The sequence below is a fragment of the Suncus etruscus genome, chromosome 15, assembly GCF_024139225.1.
Source record: "Suncus etruscus isolate mSunEtr1 chromosome 15, mSunEtr1.pri.cur, whole genome shotgun sequence".
Classification (NCBI taxonomy): domain Eukaryota; kingdom Metazoa; phylum Chordata; class Mammalia; order Eulipotyphla; family Soricidae; genus Suncus; species Suncus etruscus.
This window is the reverse complement of record NC_064862.1, coordinates 23,871,349-23,891,213: the sequence shown is the minus strand read 5'-3', so window position 1 is coordinate 23,891,213 and position 19,865 is coordinate 23,871,349. Positions and strand designations below refer to the sequence as shown.

Here is a 19,865-nt window from a genome sequence, read left to right as displayed (position 1 = left end):
CTTGCTGAGACTCACGTGCTGCCCAAGGCCCCCCATCCCCTCACGTGCTGCCCAAGGTCAGATTTTTGGGGTTTTTTTGTTTGTTTGTTTTGTTTTGATTTTTGGGTCACACCTGGCAGTGCTCAGGGCTTACTCCTGGCTCTATGCTCAGAAATCGCTCCTGCTAGGCTCGAGGGACCATATGGGATGCCAGGATTCGAACCACCGTTCTTCTGCGTCTAAGGCAAATACCTTACTGCTGTGCTATCTCTCCGGCCCCAGGGAGGGCAGTTTTAAAGGCAGGTGCTCCACCATGCAGCCATGCTCTAGCCCCTGGCAGTGCTCAGAAGTTCCTCCTGGCACAGTGTTCCAGGATTGCTCCAGGTTGTGTTTGGATTAGAGAAGACCACACAACTGGAATAAAGCTTTTTGATGATCTTTAAAATGATGGCTCTTGTCTAGGGGTACCTTCTTACTGCTCCCATGTCCTTCCCTGATAGGCTACCTGGTATGGCCAGGTAGTATGGAGTGGTGCCTATGGAAATTGGCTTGTGAAGACCTAACTTGTGGTTTACACCATAGGGTTCTTACAAAATGGCATCTCTCCCTGCTCAGAACCTGATAAGAAACCGGCCATGTGGCCTTTACAAAATGGCGACCCTCCTTGTTCAGAAATCAGGACCCAACATTTAGGAGACCATGCAGTGTTAAGGGCGAGGATAATTCCCCCTCATTCCTTCATCTCCTCGAGGGTCCCAAAGAGAGGCAGTGACCATGTAATTCGCAAAGGTGAGAGTTTAATCTGGTACCAGATGTCAGTGACCAGGAGACAGGTCTCCAGGCCAAGACCTCGGGCTCTGTTTAAGCAGAGTTTTTATAGGGTATCTTTCAAAGAAGCAGGCTACATCATTTCAAACAGGCATTATCATAAAACAGGCTACATTGTTTCAAACATTTTTTATTTATTTATTTATTTTTGGTTTTTGGGCCACACCCATTGATGCTCAGGGGTTACTCCTGGCTCTCTGCTCAAAAATGGCTCCTGGCAGGCACGGGGGACCATATGGGATGCCACGATTCAAACCACCATTGGTCCTGGGTCAGTGCTTGCAAGGCAAACATGCTACCACTGTGCTATCTCTCGGGCCCCAACATCATCTTTACTTATCTTGCAGCTCCCCATTCTTGTAACAGTCTTAGGGGCTAGTGAAACATCAAGTAACAGTCTTACAAGGTTAGTGAAACATTAAAACATCAAGTAACGGATAGAACAGACTAGTGAAACAATGTCTTAGAGATTTACATTAGCATCCCTCACAATAACGAAGAACATTCCTAATGAGTGAAGTGTGGTCACTTACTAGAATTTCTACAGACAGCAATGAAGTGGGGGTAAACTTATAAAGGGAAAAGGAGAGCTTTGCTTTTCTGCTTTCCCTATCAGCAGTGCCAGGGATCAAACCTTTGCCTCTCATGAGCACAGCCTATATTCAAACCCACTGCACTGTCTTTCTTGTCTTTGGCTTAATGCAGAGGTTTCTCACCAGGAATCAAAGGATCCATTTTTTGCACCTGCCACCTATTGGTGGCAGGACTCAGTTTGTGAAGGGACATGTGGATGCGGGGGGGGGGGGGGGTGTCTTTGAGCCTTGCTGACTATCAGCCAGGGCCAACCCTCAGTTTTTCCACCTAGCAATGATTTTCCATAAATCCCTCTAAAGCCTGCAAAGGGAGAAGGGAACAGGAAGCCAACGCGTGCAAGGCCAGTGGCAAGTCACAGCCTTCCGGAACCTGATCCTAGAAGCCACATCCCCTGCCAGGGCATTGGTTAAAAGCGAATTATTCAAGGGGAAGAGATTACGCGGGGTCCTGAATGCCTGGAGGTGGGGATCTCTGCAGCTTTGTCTTGTTTTATTTTGGGGCCACACCAGGCAGTGGTGGGGCTTTCAGGGGTTACTCCTGACTCTGTTCTTAGAAATTCGCTCCTGGGGGGCCGGAGAGGTGGTGCTAGAGGTAAGGTGTCTGCCTTGCAAGCACTAGCCAAGGAAGGACCTCGGTTGGATTCCCTGGCGTTCCATATGGTCCCCCCAAGCCAGGGGCAATTTCTGAGCACTTAGCCAGGAGTAACTCCTGAGCATCAACAAATGGGTGTGGCCCCAAAACAAAACAAAACAAAACAAAAACAAAAAAAGAAATTTGCTCCTGGCAGGTCAGGGGAACCACTCAGGCCCTCCCTGCAACTTTCCTAGAAGCTTGCCACCCCCTGTGGTTGGCAAAAGGACAGTCAAAGGGACAGTCTGCCTGGGAAAGAGGCCAGTCTGGAGGCTAGCCAGGTAGAGAAACACAGGAGGGTCAATACTGCATAACCTCAGTACAGGCCCGAACCCCAGTTAGCCAGCCACAGCTGTGCCTATCCTGGTGCAAGGACTAAGTGACTTTTCTCAAGCTTCCTAAATCCTGGGGCTACCATGGATTTCAGTCCTGACAGGGGTCCAGAGAGGCCCTCAACTGCTTGAGAAGGAGCAAGCCAGTGCTCACAAGGCTTCCTGTGACCGAGTGGAAAGCCTCCAAGTTTAACGGGCTCAGGTCCAGACTTGTCCTCTGACCGGTGCATCTGCAGAGTCCAAGGTTAACGGTTGCTCTATTGCTGGGCTCCAGCCAGGGTCAAATAGGGCCAATGTCATGGCATCCTGACTTCTCTCTGTCTCTGTCTCTCTCTGTCTCCTTTCTCTCCTTCCCTTTCTCTCTCCCTTCATACCCCTTCTCTCTAATCCTTTCCCTGTCTGATTCATTCTCTCCCTGTCTTCTCAACTTTGCTCCCTCCACCTTGGCAGATGTGGACAGCACCAGGCATCAAACTCGGGCTTCGGGGATGGAGAGATAGCATAGAGATAGGGCGTTGGCCTGGCATGCAGCAGATCAAGGACAGACGGTGGTTTGAATCCCGGTGTCACATATGGTCCCTTGAGCCTGCCAGGTGTGATTTCTGAGCGCAGAGCAAGAAGTAACCCGAGTGCCACTGGTGTGACCCAAAGACCAAAAAAAAAAAAAAAAACAAAAAAACAAACAAACAAACAAAAAACCAAAACTAAGAAAATAAAAAACAAACTCAGGGCTTCACGCTTACCAGGCAGGCCCTTAATCACAGAGACTCCTTTTAGGCTATTTTGTTTGTTTTGCTATTGGACTACTCTTGGGGCCGTGCTCAGGGCTTACTCCTGGCTCTGAGCTAAGGCATCACTCCTGGCAGTGCTTGAAGGATCCTATGCAGTGTCAGAGATGGAACCTGGGTCAGCCATACACAAGGCAAACTCCTTACCCACTGCACCATCTCTCAGAGCCCCCGGAATACAGTTTTTGAATTCAGACTTGTGGCCCCTGGGTGGAGGCTGATTTTAGGGCTCTGAGGAAGCCTTGATGTCAACAGGAGCAGCGGACAGGAGTCAAGCCACTGGCACCGAGAGAGATGCCCATGTGTGAGTTCAGCAAATAGAACAACCCACAGCTTTTGAGGCTCCTTCACCGGGTCTGCCCAGAGAGGTACCTAGGCAAAACAGCCCCGAAAGATGGGACTGTGCAGATCACATCCTCCTCTCTGTGATGTGTGTCTGGTGCCTAGACCCCAGGAAGTCCCAAAGGAGCATCTGCTGTGTGCTAGAAGTTTCCACGATTCCTTGGCACTGGGTCTTTTCCTGCATGTCCAGGGCCCTTCTTGGTGTTTGATACAAAGAGGCCTTTGGGACAAATTAGCAGGGAAGCTTGGTGGGCAGCTCGGGCCGGAACTAACAAACACTGTGGCCTGGCCGGGCCTCTGAGTTCGTTCCTGGCTTTAACATCGAAGGCCCATCAGCTCTGTGCCAGCTGGATTTCGGCCTTGGCATGACTCCCAGGTTCTCTGCATTTCAGCTTCCTCCACTGTGCAAAAAGAGCGTCGAGGAGGACTAGTCTTCATATCTGATAACAGATGCACGGTTAAATAATCAGAAGGCTACGGTTGAATTAGGCAGGTTTCGGGGATTTTTTGATTTTGTTTTTCTCGTGGTGTTTGCATCATATCTGGCTGTGCTCTGGGGTTACCCAAGGTTTTCACATGGGTATCACTCCTGGCAGGCTTGGGGGACCATATGGGATGCCGGGGATTGAACCCAAGTGGGCTGTGTGCAAGGCAAATGCCCTACTCAATGTGCTATCGCTCTGACCCTGGAATTTGGAATCTTTTTTTTTTTTTTTTTTTGGGCCACACCCGGTAACGCTCAGGGGTTACTCCTGGCTATGTGCTCAGAAGTCGCTCCTGGCTTGGGGGACCATATGGGACACCGGGGGATCGAACCGCGGTCCGTCCAAGGCTAGCGCAGGCAAGGCAGGCACCTTACCTTTAGCGCCACCGCCCGGCCCCTGGAATTTGGAATCTTTTTTTTTTTTTTGTTTTGTTTTGTTTTGTTTTGTTTTTGGGCCACACCCGGTAACGCTCAGGGGTTACTCCTGGCTATGCGCTCAGAAGTCGCTCCTGGCTTGGGGGACCATATGGGACGCCGGGGGATCGAACCTCGGTCCGTCTCCTAGGCTAGCGCAGGTAAGGCAGGCACCTTACCTCCAGCGCCACCGCCCGGCCCCGGAATTTGGAATCTTAAGTGAAAAAAATTTCAGGGCTGAAGAGATAGCACAGTGGTAGGGCATTTGCCTTGCATGTGGCCAACCCGGGATAGACCCAGGTTTGAGTCCCAGAATCCCATATGGGTCCCGAGCCTTTCTGAGCACAGAGCCAGGAGTAACTAACCCCTGAATGCCACTCTGTGTGGCCTAAAAGCCAGAAATATTTTTTTCAAAACGCTTTGACCCTGGAACTCTACTTCTAGGATTTTATTTAATAATAAGATAGTCAACCAATCAACTACATGCATAAAGCTAATCCATGTGAAAGGATACCGATCGCAAAGATGTTACCTGGGACTGGTAGGGCATTTGCCCAGCACTCGGCCAATCCGAGTTCTAGCTCCAGCATCTCATCTGGTCCCCTGAGCCTACCAGGAGTGATTTATGAGTGCAGAGTCAGGAGTAACCCCAGAGTGCTGCTGGGTATGGCCCAGAGAAAAACAAGCAAACAAACAAACAAAAAAAAGAGCAAAATACTTACAATTCTTTAAATATTTTCCAGTGGGGGACTGTGTTGGCAAGCAAACAGCAGGCCACACAATACGATTCTGTAAGGATATTAGGGATGTCACTGTATTGATTTATTTCAGTCACTAAGTGAAGGAAAGCAGATGACACAACAGCATTTGCATAGAATTTGATTCAATCCCTACTTTCTTACATGCCTATTCATATTTGTATACTTAGAAAAAAAATCTGGAAGGAAATATGACCTAGTGAAAATATTACTCAGTTTTTTAAATAAATTCACATTTCCTTCTCTCTCTTTTTCTTTCTTTCTTCTTTCTTTCTCTTCTTTCTCTTCTTTCTTTCTTTCTTCTTCTTTCTTTCTTTCTTTCTTTCTTTCTTTTCTTTCTTTCTTTCTTTCTTTCTTTCTTTCTTTCTTTCTTTCTTTTTTTCCTTTCTTTCCTTTCTTTCTTTTCTTTCTTTCTTTCTTTCTTTCTTTCTTTCTTTCTTTCTTTTTGATTTTTGGGTCACACCTGGCGGTGCTCAGGGGTTATTCCTGGCTCTGCACTCAGAAGTTGCTCCTGGCAGGCTCGGGGACCATATGGGATGCCTGGATTCGGACCAGGGTTGGTCCTGTGTTGACCACATGCAAGGCAAATGCCCTGCCACTGTGCTATTGCTCTGGCCCTCAGGTTTGCTTCTTACTTGGGGGAATTTTGTTTGTTTTGTTTTGGGGTCACACTCATGGTACTCAGAGGTAACTCATGACTCTGCCATCAGGAATTACTCCTGTTGGTGTTTGGGGCACCTTATGGCATGCCAGGATTTAACCCAGGTTGGTCGTGTGCAAAGCAATTGAATTGAAAGTAGCTGCTTACTATTGCTTTGACTCCTATGAGTGGGGATATATTCATAATGTACTTATAATATCAGTTAACAGTTCTCCATTTGGGGGTGCCAAGTAGTGTATGAAAATCATCCTATGTATTGAATTTAATCACTACAAGGATTGAACCAGGCATATTGGTAAAACCTATTTCAAGGAGAAACTCAGACTAAGAGGCCAGACAAGTTTTCTTTTGCTGCTTTAGACAATTACACACACATAGCAGTTAAAAACAGACATCTCTCTCTCTCTCTCTCTCTCTCTCTCTCTCTCTCTCTCTCTCTCTGTGTCTTCCCCCTTCCCCCCTCCCCGAGAAACTAGCTTTCAGTTGGGCCCTGCAGGCATGCCTGGCTCCCCACACCAGTGGGTAAAGAAGCTCCTTAGGGCAGTGGTTGGCAACCTTTTCTTTCAAGTGAGCCAAATCTCGCCAAAACCACGATTGAAATTTATTTGGAGAGCCACACAGGGCGTGCACTGACAGAGGCTAGGAGCAGAGTCCTGACTCCTGGAGTGGCTGCTGACACACAGAAGAGCCAAATTAAAAGTGTAAAGAGCCACATGTGGCTCCCGAGCTGCAGGTTACCGACCACTGCCTTAGGGCAAAAATTGTCAGCAGTGGGTTTGATCCCCAATATCCCATATGGTTCTCTGAGTACCTCCAGGAGGAAATTCCAAGTGCAGAGCCAGAAGTAACCCCTGAGCATCTCTGGGTGTGCCCCATAAACCCAAACAAAACCAAGTTGTCCCCTGAATTCTGTGTATTCTGAGGTATGTGGGGGTGGGGTGGGGTGAGGGTGTTGGTTATTTTGCTTCTTTCCAGTTGCTAGAGACCACCCACAGGTCTGACTCCATCTTTAGAGCAGGCCTACCTGCCTCCGTCTCTGCATCTGCACAAATCCTTCTGGTTTCACATTCTGCTCTTTGTCTTCCATGGGGTCAACCAAGGCCCAATCCCTGGAATCCTCTATGGTCCCCCAAGCCTGCCAGGAGTGATTCCTGTGTGCAGAGTTAGGAGTAACCCCTAAGCACCGCTAAGTGTGGCCCCAAAACCATACAAACATATACATACAAACAAAATGAATTTTTTTGAGTATGTTGGACATACCCAGATAATCCTAAAATGATAGTCTCCTCATTTTAGGGTGGGGTGGAGTTTTGAGACATACACAAAGGTACTAATGGGGCTGAACTCCAGTTCCAAACTTGGGGTGACTCCAGGTGGAGCTCAGAGTACAATGGACCTGGGAATTAAATCCAGGAAATTAAAGCTTGTGCTCAGCCTTTTGAGTTAATTCAGAGGATCAGGATCATCTCTTTATTTGAAGCCACTGGGGAGCAGTCTTAAATGGCTTTTGCCAGATAATGTGACACAGTTCTGAGCTGTAGGGGGTGGGCTTGTGCTCCTTAAGAGCCTGTGTTTCTGCCAGCTACTCTCGCCTAAGTTTTGTCTTGGGATCCAGAGACTTTGAGCAGCCCATCTAGAATGTAAACTCATCCTAATTCTCATACCCATGTCCTGGGTTGGGGAGTAAACTACGGACAATTTATTTATTAAAGGAAAACAGTGCCCCTTTCTTTCTCTTTGTTTTGGTGTCTGGGGGATCATGTACTTGGTTGGGGTGCCCACAATTGTCCTTAAGTACCCAGGGAGAATGTTGGCACAGTCGGGGTCTGGGGAGGTGCTGGGGATCAAGTTTGCAAAGTCATGTACACAAGGAAGGTGCTTTACCACTGACCTACATTCTAGGCTTCCTAGTGAAGGTGTGTGTGTGTGTGTGTGTCTCCCCGAGAACTGATCCCACAATGTCCACATGAAGCAAGGCAAGTGCCCTAGTACTGAGCTACATAATAAAGAAATTAATATATATATTTATGTAAATAAGTAAGAAAAATTAATGAGGTCCAGAGAAATAGAAAACTTGCATGTCATCAGCCCAGGGTTTGAGCCCCAACACCCCAGTATGTTAGGTACCCTAAGATTTGCTAGAAGTGATCCTTGACCACAGAGACAGGAATAAACTCTGAGCACAGCCAGAGAACAACATTATAAAAAAAAAAATGGAGCTGGAGAGATAGCATGGAGGTAAGGTGTTTGCCTTGCATCTAGAAGGACGGTGCTTAGAATCTTGGCATCCCATCTGGTCCCCTGAGCCTGCCAGGAGGGATTTCTAAGCATAGAACCTGGAGTGATCCCTGAGTGCTGCCAGGTGTAACCCAAAAACAAACAAATAAAAAAGATTGCCTGTTCCTTGTTCCTCCAGCCTTTATTCAGTTTGATTGCCCTATCTACTTTGCCCCCTCCCATCGTTGGACTTAGGTCCACTTGCAAGGCAAATGCCCTAACGCTGTGCCTTCTCTCCAGTCCCATGATTCTATTATTATTATTATTATTATTATTATTATTATTATTATTAGTTTTTGGGCCACACTCTATGGCACTCAGGGGTTACTCCTGGTTCTGTGCTCAGAAAATACTCCTTTCTGGCAGGTTTGAGGGACCATATGGGATGCGGGGATTGAACCCAGGTCCATCCCGGGTAGGCTGCATGCAAGGCAAATGTTCTACTACTGTGCTATTGCTCTGGCTCCAACACCTGGTTCTTTTAAACTGCTCTGCCCACAAACTCACTCCCCCCAGCCCAAGCTTGCTGTCATTTCAGGCCATCTTCATGCTCTCTTGCACTTAGCAATGTCACTTCTGGTCATCAAAAAAGCTGAGGAGATGATGAGATGACAAGGAACTTGTTGGGAGAGTGATGGGTGTTCATTCCTCGAAGTGCAAGAGAGAGGGAGAGAAAATAAACCACCTTCACTTATAGTGAAGGCTTGAGGAAGCAGGGGACCAGTTCTGGCTACAGAAGGAATCAGTGTCGCTGAGGGATGTGACCCAAGGCCAGAACACATGTCTTTTTGTGTGTGATGTGTGAAGCCCTAGATTCGATCCCCAGCATAGGTGAAAAAAAAGAAAAGAAAAGAAATGTACACACCAAAAACACCACAGTGAGGGGCTGGAGTGGTAGCGTAGTGGTAGGGCATTTGCCTTGCATGTGGCTGACCTAGGACGGACACTGGTTCTATCCCTGGCATCTCATATGGTCCCCATATGGTCTGAGTGCAGAGCCAGAAGTAACCCTTGAGCACCGCTGGGTGTGGCCCCCAAAACAAACAAACAAATAAAATACACCACAGTGAGGAACCCCAAATCTCCCAGGACAGAGGTTGCCTCAGTACCCCCAGAGAGAAGCTGGGAGATAGTAAAGCAGTAGGGGACAGGCCTAGCATGCACTCAATTTGGGTTCAATCCCCAGAACCACCAGGCCTCTCAAGCATAGCCAGGGATTGGCCTGGATGCGCCGGGACTGTGGGGCTGACGTAGGCCATTCTAGACACGGCAGGACCCCAGCAGCATCACATCCTCGGACCCTTACATTGAGCCACCAGCCGGGTTGGCTGAGAATTGCTGGAGAGTCCCTGGCTTCTAGAGCCCATTTGGGGAGGGTCCTATCCCCTAAGTCCACAATAACACACACAGGAGAAAGGCTGGGACAGGCAGCCAGAGCATGACCTTGGCCTGAAGCACAGCACTGTGGCTGAGGCCTTTGCTGCTGGTTCTCACCACTCAGAGCTGCTCCTTCTTGAGGCCATTTGCAGGAGCCACTTCAAGCTGTTCTGGACTCTAAATGGTCCATGAGGGCTGGAGTGATAGCACAGCAGTAGGGCATTTGCCTTCCACACAGCTGACCGGGGTTTGATCCCGGCATCCTACATGATTCTCCGAGCCTGCCAGGAGTGATTCCTGAGAGCTCCTGGGTGTGGACCAAAAAACAAAACCAAAAACAAACAAAACAAAACAAAACAAAACAAATAAAATGGTCCCTGAGAGAATTCTGCAAGTTTCCAAAATCTTTTAACACTTTTTCTTTGAATGCTGGAACAAATTCTTTCAAACAAATAATTTTCTTTTTTTTTTTTTTTAATAAACAACTGGCTTGCCAACAGACTCTTATTATGTCATGCACATTTAATAAGAGCAGTTTAATATTAACAGAGAGAATGGAGGTGGGGTTTGGATTTTTCCAGCTGCCAATTAAGAAGATGCAGTTGTGAGTAGAGTTACAGTATGGAGAGGCTCTGTCATTTTTGACTGTGGTATTTTCTCAGAAAGCTAGTTTTAGTGATACCAAATGGTCTTTATTTTGAAAGGGGGTGGCAGGGATATAGAGTGATAGCACAGTGGTGCGGGCATTGTATTTGCACACTGTAGACTTGAGTTTGATCCCTGGCATCCCATATGGTCCCTAAGCACACCAGGAAGGACCCTTGAGCACAGAGCCAGGAGTAACCCCTGAGCACTGCCAAATGTGGCCCAAACAAAAAAAAAAACTCTAAAAAGGGAGATGGGGGAGGAGTACATCTTTCGGTGCTTGGGGATTACACTCTGCAGTGCTTGGTAGGACTATGTGGGGTCAGTGAGGGTTTGAATCCTAGGCCTCCCACATCCAAAACATTCACTCTGTCCACTAAGCTATCTTGCCAGTCATTAACTCTATTTACTTAATTTTGGTATGGGGGCCACACCTAGTGTGTTGGGGATTAAACCTGAGCCTGTTCTACATTTCTGGCCTCAACCCATGGCCTCAGCATGCAAAGGCATGTCTTTCATGAGTCACCACCTTCTTTAGCCATTCTTTTAGGCTTCTGTTTTTCTCATGACATCTAATTGCCTTCTAAAATTTATTTACATACTTGGTAAAACATGGCTGTTAAATGGATAGGTTGCTTTGAAACTACTGTATAAGTACAAGGAACTGTATAAAAATGAAATATAACTTTTTTGGTGGGGGGAGCAAAAACACAGCAGGGAGGACGTTTGCCTTGCACATAGCTGATCCAGGTTCGATCTCCAGCATCCCATATGGTTCCCTGAAACTGCCAAGAGTGATTTCTGAACACAGAGGCAGGAGTAACCCGAGCACCACTGGGTGTGAATCCTCAACAATAAAACAACAGAACAGAGCCCCCCCAAATTAAATTTAATTTTTATTCCAATGTAATAGCTAAAATCTTTTATTCCCTATAAGGGCAAGGGAAAAATCAATACCTTCCCATTTCTGAATTCAAAAAGTAGAGAGAGCCATGAAACTCCAAAGAGGGTTTGGGAGAGGGTCTCGGGGGGTAGGTCCTCTTCTTCTTTCTTCTTCTTTCTTTCTTTCTTTCTTTCTTTCTTTCTTTCTTTCTTTCTTTCTTTCTTTCTTTCTTTCTTTCTTTCTTTCTTTCTTTCTCTTCTTTCTTTTCTTTTCTTTCTTTCTTTCTTCTTTCTTTCTTTCTTTTTTCTTTCTTTCTTTCTTCTTTCTTTCTTCTTTCTTTCTTTCTTTCTTTCTTTCTTTCTTTCTTTCTTTCTTTCTTTCTTTCTTTCTTCCTTCCTTCCTTCCTTTTTCTTTCTTTCTTTCTTTCTTTCTTCCTTTCCTTTCTCTCTTTCTTCTTTCTTTCTTTCTTCTTTCTTTCTTTCTTTCTTCTTTCTTTCTTTCTTTCTTTCTTTCTTTCCTTTCTTTCTTTCTTTCTTTCTTTCATCTATCAATTTACTTAGCTATTTGTCCATCCATCCATCAATTTACTTATCTGTCTGTCTGTCTATCATCTATCTATATCCACACATCCATCCATATATGTATTTATGTATCTATCATTTATCTATCCTCCCATCTACTCACCCATCCATCCATGTATTTATGTATCTATGTATCTATCTATCATTTATCCATCCACCCACCCACCCATCCATCCATGTATTTATGTATCTATGTATCTATCTATCATCTATCTATGCACCCATTCACCCACTCATCCATCCATGTATGTATCTATGTATCTATCTAGCTATCATCTATTTATTTGGGCTCTGTGCTCAGAAATCATTGCTCCTATTTATTATTTATTTGTTTGTTTGTTTGTTTGTGCTCTGTGCTCAGACATCACTCCTGCTGCCATTCCAATCCATCGCCTTTTTGGACCCTAACCCAACCGGGAACTTCCGAGGCGCGGAGTGCGGGTTCCCTCCGGGCAAGACGGGAAACAAAACCCGCTGCACCCTTTCCCTTCCCCTTCCCCAACCCCCCTCCCTAGCGCGAGACGGCTCCGCGCCATCCGATTGGACCAAAGCGGGAGGCGTGCGAGGCAAACTCGAGCGCTGATTGGAGCTCGAGGTATGGGGCGGGGCCCCGGCAGGCGCATGCGTATTTGCCGCCGCGACCGCCCACCGGGACTGGTCCGTCTCGGTCGTCGTTCCTCGGTCGCTATCCACCGCCATCCGCCGCCATGCCCGTGGACGTGAGCCAGTGGAGCGGGCCGCTGAGCCTGCAGGAGGTGGACGAGGCGCCGCAGGGCGCGCTGCACGTGCAATACTCCGGGGCGGCCGTCGACTCGCTGGGCCAAGTGCTCACGCCCACGCAGGTGCCCGGGGGTGCGGGGCTCGACCTTGCAACCAACCGGCCCGGGACTTGGGGAACTCGTGCAATGCCTGGCGAGGTCTTGGGACCCCCCTGGCCTCTCCCACCGTACCCCAAATCTGCACGGGGTGCTTCCGGGAGAAGTGCTCCCCGTTCTCCGGGCCCTGGGTGCAAGCCAGGGGGGCCCCTAGGCCTGCAAATCAGGAGGCAACAGTTGGCAAGGCCTGGTGGGGGTGCCTGGTTGGCTGTGCCCGGGAATTCGGGGTCCCCTGCACACGCCCCCGGATTCCTGAGTTCTCCTGTCTTTCCATTGCAGGCCTCTGGGTTGTGCAGTTGCAACCCCGCAGCATAAGGCCTACTAGCTAGGACTAAGTAGGATGCATTGTGTAAAGGGGCCCGGGTCCTCAAGGCCTCCTCCTGGGTCTCAGCGGGGTTTGGGGGGTGAAGACACCCCGAAGGTTCCAGGGTCAACCGGGGTTCCACTCTTGCTCCGCTGCTGAAAGCTGCAGATTTTTGTTTTGCACCCCACTGTGCACTGGGGTTTCACTTCTTCATTCGCCATCGACCGTTTGTTTATTGCCTTCGAATCAAGAAAGAATAAACCGTGCCAGCCCTTCAGTCTAGATGCTGGGGTCCTCGTCTCTGTGCACTTGGAAGTGGCTCCTGAATCCAGATTGCCCCAGACAGGTTTTGAGTCACAATGTCTTGGAGGCCTGGTTTTTGCCACAGTGTTGGCTGGAAATTCCACCCCAGTTCCCCAACCTTAAGGCTTCTTTTGTGAATAACAAGTTGTACCCCAGCCAAAGCTGGCGTAAGGTTGTGTGTGTGTGTGTGTGTGTGTGTGTGTGTGTGTGTGTGTTAGTGATTCAGTAGTCCTAGAGCTCTTCATAGGGCGTAATAAGCTTGATTAATTATATACTTTTTATTATTCACCTTTATTGTCTTCCTGCTGCGGAGGAACTTGAGGTCAAAGAAAATGTTTTGTTTTGTTTTTCCTCCCACGTTTCTGACTTGGTTTTTACATTGGGCCTTTGGTACAGGTGAAGAACCGACCCACCAGCATTTCGTGGGATGGCATGGATGCTGGGAATCTGTACACCCTGGTCTTAACAGATCCCGATGCTCCAAGCAGGAAGGACCCCAAATTCAGGCAAGTTGGGCAGAGAGGGAGAAAGCTGTAGTTGCTCCCAATTGAAACGTCACTTGGCTGGTGCTGAGAAGCATCCAAAACTGGCCTGTTCACACCCAGGCGAAGCCTTAAGGCATCCAAGAGGGTTGAGCCCAGCCCGGCCCACCCTGCTTCTGGAACAGGTCACTACTCAGAGCCATATCTGTGCCAGACCGGCTTATGTCTGGGCAACATCACAGGCACAGAGGCCTTTGCTTTGGCTTTGGAGACTGCTCCCAGCTTGGTATTTGGAGGGGAGTGGTGTATCTGGGCTACTAAGCAGGGTCTCCTTGAGGTTCAGAATCTCCTTAGTTCGAAATGCCTTAAAAAAAGCCGACACTTTTTTTTAATAATTGGGGTAATTGGAAAGAAGACAACTTGGGGGCCTGGGGAAAATTCGTGAAGTTTAGACCTCAGTGTTGGCTACGTTTTGGTGGCACACAGCCAGTCTGAAATACTTCCTCAGACTGCTCCTCCAGGGGCGCAAAGAGGGCAGGGTTTGTGACAGGACTTACCACTCTAAATCGGGGTTACCTGGGGCTGGCTGTTCTCTTTTGTGGACCTGAAGTGTTGGGGCCAGCTGGGAAGGCGGGTGGTACGCTGTGTGTGTGTGTGTGTTTTCTCTCAGTGGGGTGAGGTGCGGTGGGGTGTGTGTGTGTGCACGCGCTTGCGCATGTGAAGGCAGGTGGTACGCTGCGTGTGTGTGTGTGTGTGTGTGTGTGTGTGTGTGTGTGTGTTTACTCTCAGTGGGGTGAGGTGCGGTGGGGTGTGTGTGTGTGCAGGCGCTTGCGCATCTGCAGGCCCTGGTCTGGAATTTCTCTTGTTGGGGGTGTGTGGTGTGTGTGGAATTTCTCTCCATGCAGTGGGGTGGGATGGTGTGTGTGTGTGTGTTTTGCATGGTTGGGAGCAGGTTCTCCTGTGCATGCTGCTGCCTTGTGCCTGGTCTGAAATTTCTCTCGGTGCTCATGGCCCTGTGCTCCTCCACTCAGGGAATGGCACCACTTCCTAGTGGTCAACATGAAGGGCGGCGACATCAGCAGCGGCACTGTCCTCTCCGACTACGTAGGCTCCGGTCCCCCCAAGGGCACAGGTCAGTACAGGTTGCGTGGGGGGGAGGTGTCTTGGCCAGTTCCATAAAATGGCTCACAATAGCCCCAGTTTCCAAATTATTTTTATGGGGGGGGGGGTGCTCAGGGATTACTCCTGACTCTGCATTAGGAATCACACCTGGCTAGACTCTAGGGACCATATGGGATGCCAGGGATCTACCCCAGTCAACGGGTACAGGGAAACTCCCTACTCACTGTACTATATCTCTCTGGCTCCTCCAAATTCTTTCGCACAAATAGATTTCTTAATTTTGTTCCCTGTTTTTTTTTTTTTTTTTGGCGTGTATGTTTTTTCTTGGGATGGGGGTGGGGGTGGGGATGGGGCACACCCAGCAGTGCTCAGGGGTTACTTCTGGTTCTGTGCTTAGAAGTCACTCCTGAGGTCCTGAGTGATAGCACTGCGATAGGGTATTTGCCTTACATGCTTCATGCTGCAGGCCCAGGACCAACCTGGGATCGATCCCCAGCATCCCATATGGGTTCCTGAACCTGCTAGGAGTGATTCCTGAGCACTGCCAGGTGTGGCCCCAAAACCCAACCAAAACAAATTATTAGGGGCATAGAAAAAGATCAGGGGGGAGAGTGCTTGCCTTGTATGTTTGATCCTTGACACCCTGTGTGTCCCAGAGTCTGTGTGCAGAGCCAGAGGTAAGCCCTGAGTACTGCCATGTGTGGTTCAGTACCTGCCCCCCCCCCCCAACAGATCGACTCAACACTGAGGGTCCCGTAACCCTGAGTCCTTCTTTCTCTCTTGCTTCCCCTGGCCCCCCTCTTCCTTTCTGGCTTTCTCGCAGGCCTGCACCGTTACGTCTGGCTGGTTTACAAGCAGGACGGGCCACTGAAGTGTGACGAGCCCGTCCTGAGCAACCGCTCCGGAGATAACCGAGGCAAATTCAAGGTGGCGTCTTTCCGCAAGAAGTATGGGCTGGGGGCTCCTGTGGCGGGCACCTGCTACCAGGCCGAGTGGGACGATTATGTGCCCAAGCTCTACGAGCAGCTGGCGGGAAAGTAGGGGCCCCGTGAGTTGCCCACAGCGGCCCCCCCGGGCTCCCCCCATCCCTCATCCCCTAAGCAGTTCAAATTCACTGCTCCATGTCTCTGTCTCCCCTTGTTCCCTGTTCCTTGTTTCCGGTCACCCAGGTCAAGTGGTTTCGGGTGACTTGACTTTTCTGCCTCCATTTGACCTTGGGGGGGGGGCACCTGCTCGGTTTTCATTTTGATTGAGTTTAAATTCCAGTATTTTTGGGGGGGGCGAAGGGATGTTTTGGAACCACAGTTGGGTCACCCCAAGAGTTAGGTGGTTCATGTCTGAGTAGCCACCCAGCATTTCAAGACACAGTTGAGGTCACCGTCATGGAGCAAAGTCCCCCCAAGAACTCTTCCAGGAAGCTCCGAGAAAAATGGTCCCCCTCTCTCTGCCTTTGTGGGCCACTTTAGAGCTGGGTATTCTGGAAGCTTCTGAGACATGATCTCACAGTCCTGTTTTGTTACCCGTAACAGTGAAAGGCTCCTTGGTCTGCTGGTTCCTAACCGGGGGCCTGGGCTGATTGGGGGGAAGGGGTGGGGACCCCCACTGGCTCTGTGAAGGAGAGGACATTTGCTGGCTAGTCAGGACCTCCAGAGATGCTTTGGGATGGGTGAAAGTGTCCACTCAGTCATGTTAAATTGGACCCTGTTCAAGAACATGAGAAAAAAGATCATTTTGGGGTGGCTGAGAGTGTGCTCGTCCTGCTGTTTCCTTGTAGTTGAATAAAAGTAAAAAGCATTGTGACTGAAGGCCTCCAGGTGTTCTGAGCTTTTTTGGGGTGGGACTTTGTGAGTAGGGGGAGGCCAGAGACTGATTGTGAGGCTAAGTACCCCCTTCCCTGGCTGCCAATGGGTCACCGCTCAGCCTTCATTTAGGAGCTGCCAGAGGGTCTCTGCTTAAACTTAAAGTGAATCAGGAACAAGCAGCCTTTCAGACTCGAGATTCAAAACAAATCGAAGGACTCTAGGCTGCTGTCCTACCCCCCAAAACACTTCTTTTTTGGTAAGTGATTTCTTGACGAGGACAAAGCTACCTGAACACGTCTTCCAAACCAGTCACTGACCTTTCTCAGCCTCTGCTGGACTCTTACCATTGCTAGGGCCTGAGCAGCGCTGAAAGTCAAAGACCACTTCTGATAATATAAATTGTAAAAGTGAGTTTTGTTGCCTTACTGATCCTATCCTAATCAATAATTGTACTCCACCCTAGGGTGATAGTATATTGGATTATTCCTTACTTGGTATTCTGCTCCCACCTAGGGAGGTACCTGATTCTTGTCAATAAAAGCAAGGGTCTGAGGAAGGCTGGGGCTTATTCTTCAGTCTTCTTCCACTGAGCTGCACTCCATCTTAGGAGCAGAAAGCTTTTGTGGTTTGAATTCCTTGCTTGAGCACTGGATTTTCTGAACCCATTCTTGTACCCTTTCACTGTGAATTATTTTCTGCAGATCTCTACAACTGAAACTGTTTCCTTTGCCTAATCAGACAGGGGAATGGGAACTGCCTTTCCTGTCTGGGAGCTCGGAGGGAATCAAACGTTAACCAGTCTCCTAAAGAACTTGACACTTCAAGTTTATTCAGCTATAGCTGGGCCCCTTGTCGTAGAAGACAAAAGGCCCTTTGTAAAACTAACAGGCCACTTATATAGGACCAACAGGCCTTAGCAATACCAGATTCAGTTTCTGAGACACCCCCAGTTCGAGGACATTTCTTGATATGTAACTGCTGGGAGCCATTTTTTTAGACTCCACAGACCAAATCATAGGCTGAAGCTATGCTCTGGATTTTATCCCCCCACCCCAGACTGTTTCAAAAGACTTAAGGGGACATGAATATCTCCGAATATTTCTTTAGATGTATTTCCTTAATAGGTATAACTCTTATAGTCTATCTGATGTAGTGGCAATTTCCCCCATTTTCTGGGATTTATTTACTAGTGATTTTAGTAAAGTTTCTCCAGTGTTCTGAGTTCATATTAGAACCAGGTTATAGGGATTGTTTAGCCTGTTATTTTTTACCCCAGATGCAACAGTACAACCATGTGGCATTGTTCCTTTTTGCATAGGCACATTAAAAAGGGGAAATCTTAAAAATAAATAAAATAAAAAAGGCCTTAGTATGCCAAGTGTTTCTTTAATATAGTTTAACTTCCACAGTATACATGACTGGTTCTCATATCTCAGAGTCCCAACTCCCATCTCCCCGCACCTTCCTTATCTGGTCTGAAACTGGGTCAAAAAACAGAACGGCCTTTATGACCAGGAGGCCTTGACCCCTCTAGGGTACAAGCTGACATCTTATTTTCTCAGGGAATGTGACGGGGAGCAGTATCTGGGGAGGGAAGGGGTGAGCCAACTGTCAAGCTGGTATGTACAGGTTTGTTGCTCATCGCGTCAGGGTCTGGGGTCCAGCACCATCAAGTGAGTATTGGGGGGGGACCGGAGAGAGAGCATGGAGGTAAGGCGTTTGCCTTGCATGCAGAAGTTCGGTGGTTCGAATTCCGGCATCCCATATGGTCCCCCGAGCCTGCCAGGAGTAACCCCTTAGTGCTGCTGGGTGTGACCCAAAAACCAAAAAAAAGAGTGAGTACTGGGGAGAGATTGAACAGTGTGTAGGACTCTTATCTTGAACACATCTGACCCAGATTTGATCCCTGCTATCCCATAGGGTTCCCTAAGCCAGTTAGGAATAATGATTCCTATGTGCAGAGTCAAGGTTTGGTTCCCCAAACCAAAAAAGTGAAGTGCTGCAGTCCTGAGAGAGAATACAGGGGTGAAGGTGCTTTGGCCTTGAACAGGGGAGGGCCCAGTTTGAGTCGTGGCACTGCACAGTCCCCTGAACACTAGGAGCCATCTCTGAGCATATCCTGGAGTTCCTCCCCACTAAAAAATTGTCTTCAGAAGAGTCAGTCAGGAAACGCACCCCCGCCCCCACTGAAAGGAAAGGTGCTCGCGGGTCCCCATCACTGACCTCTGATGGGGGAGAAAGCCATGATGCAGGGTGGTGGGTGCCAGGCAAAGCCAGGATTTCCGTCCTATATGCCACAGGCCTTGTTTCCTGGGACAGTTGGAAAGGGTGGTGTTTGGTGTCAGCTTAATCTCGGGTAGAGAAAGGAGAATTTGAGTTTTTGGTGTGTCATTTTAAAACTGTGACTTTAAAATTTAAAATGTTTAGGGGCTGGAGCGATCACACAGTGGCATAATGTTTGCCTTGCATACGGCCAAACTAGAACTGACCTGAATTTGATTCCCAGCATCCCATATGGTCCTCGGAGCTTGCCAGAATCGATTTCTGAGCTCAGAGCCAGGAGTAATCCCTGAGTGCCGCCGGGTGTGGCCAAAAAAAAATTCTTTTTTAAAGGTTTAAAACCTTTTTTTTTTAATTGGGTCATCCTTTGCAGTGCTCAAGGTTTATTCCTGGCTTTGCACTCAGGTTTCACTCCTAGCAAGGCTCAGGATGCTATTACATAGGATGAATCAGGATTGAATCCTGGTCGGCTTGGGCCCATGTCAAGGCAAAAGCCCTCCCCACTGTATTATCATTTTGACCCCCTGGTTGAACATATTTTATTGCAGAGGAATTCCTCCCAAACAGTACTCAGGAGCCTCTCAATGATTCTTGGCCAACTGGGTCGACACTTCTAAGTGCTGGCCTGAGGAGGAGGTGCTGAGGGTGTCCTAGCAATGCTTAGAGAAGCATCCAGGGCTGCACCCCAGTGTGATACTGGGGATCACAAGGGTTGTTTGCGTTCAAGTCAGGGGCTTTCATCTGTGGCCCCTAACATTGATCTTTTGATTTTTGGTGTGGAGGTCATACCTGGCAGTGCTCAGGGGTTACTCCTGGCTCTACGCTCAGATATTGCTCTAGGCCAGCTTGGGGGACCATATGGGATGCCAGGATTTGAACCATTGTCCTTCTGCATGCAAGACAAACGCCTTACCTCCATGCTATCTTTCCAGCCCCCGATCTTTAGATATTTTTATTTATTTTTGGGGGGACACATCCGACAGAGCTAAGGAGTTACTCCTGCCACTGTGCTATGGTTCCGACCCCTGATATTTCAATATTGTCTCAATTGGATATTAGAAAGGAAAGCATCAATGTGAAGAGGCTTGGAGCATGCCCTGTATACACTTCCTTGCTGGTTCCAT

General features: G+C 48.4%; 1 protein-coding gene across 1 annotated transcript; it reads left to right on the top strand.

Annotated features, from left to right (window-relative positions):
• The first annotated feature begins 12,195 nt into the window (after positions 1–12,195).
• Positions 12,196–15,701, top strand: LOC126030655 (phosphatidylethanolamine-binding protein 1). Its single transcript, XM_049788878.1, has 4 exons — positions 12,196–12,415; positions 13,452–13,561; positions 14,569–14,669; positions 15,483–15,701. Exons 1-4 carry the CDS (start codon positions 12,281–12,283, stop codon positions 15,698–15,700), a joined length of 564 nt encoding a protein of 187 aa, XP_049644835.1. The 5' UTR covers positions 12,196–12,280; the 3' UTR covers position 15,701.
• The last annotated feature ends 4,164 nt before the right edge of the window (positions 15,702–19,865 follow it).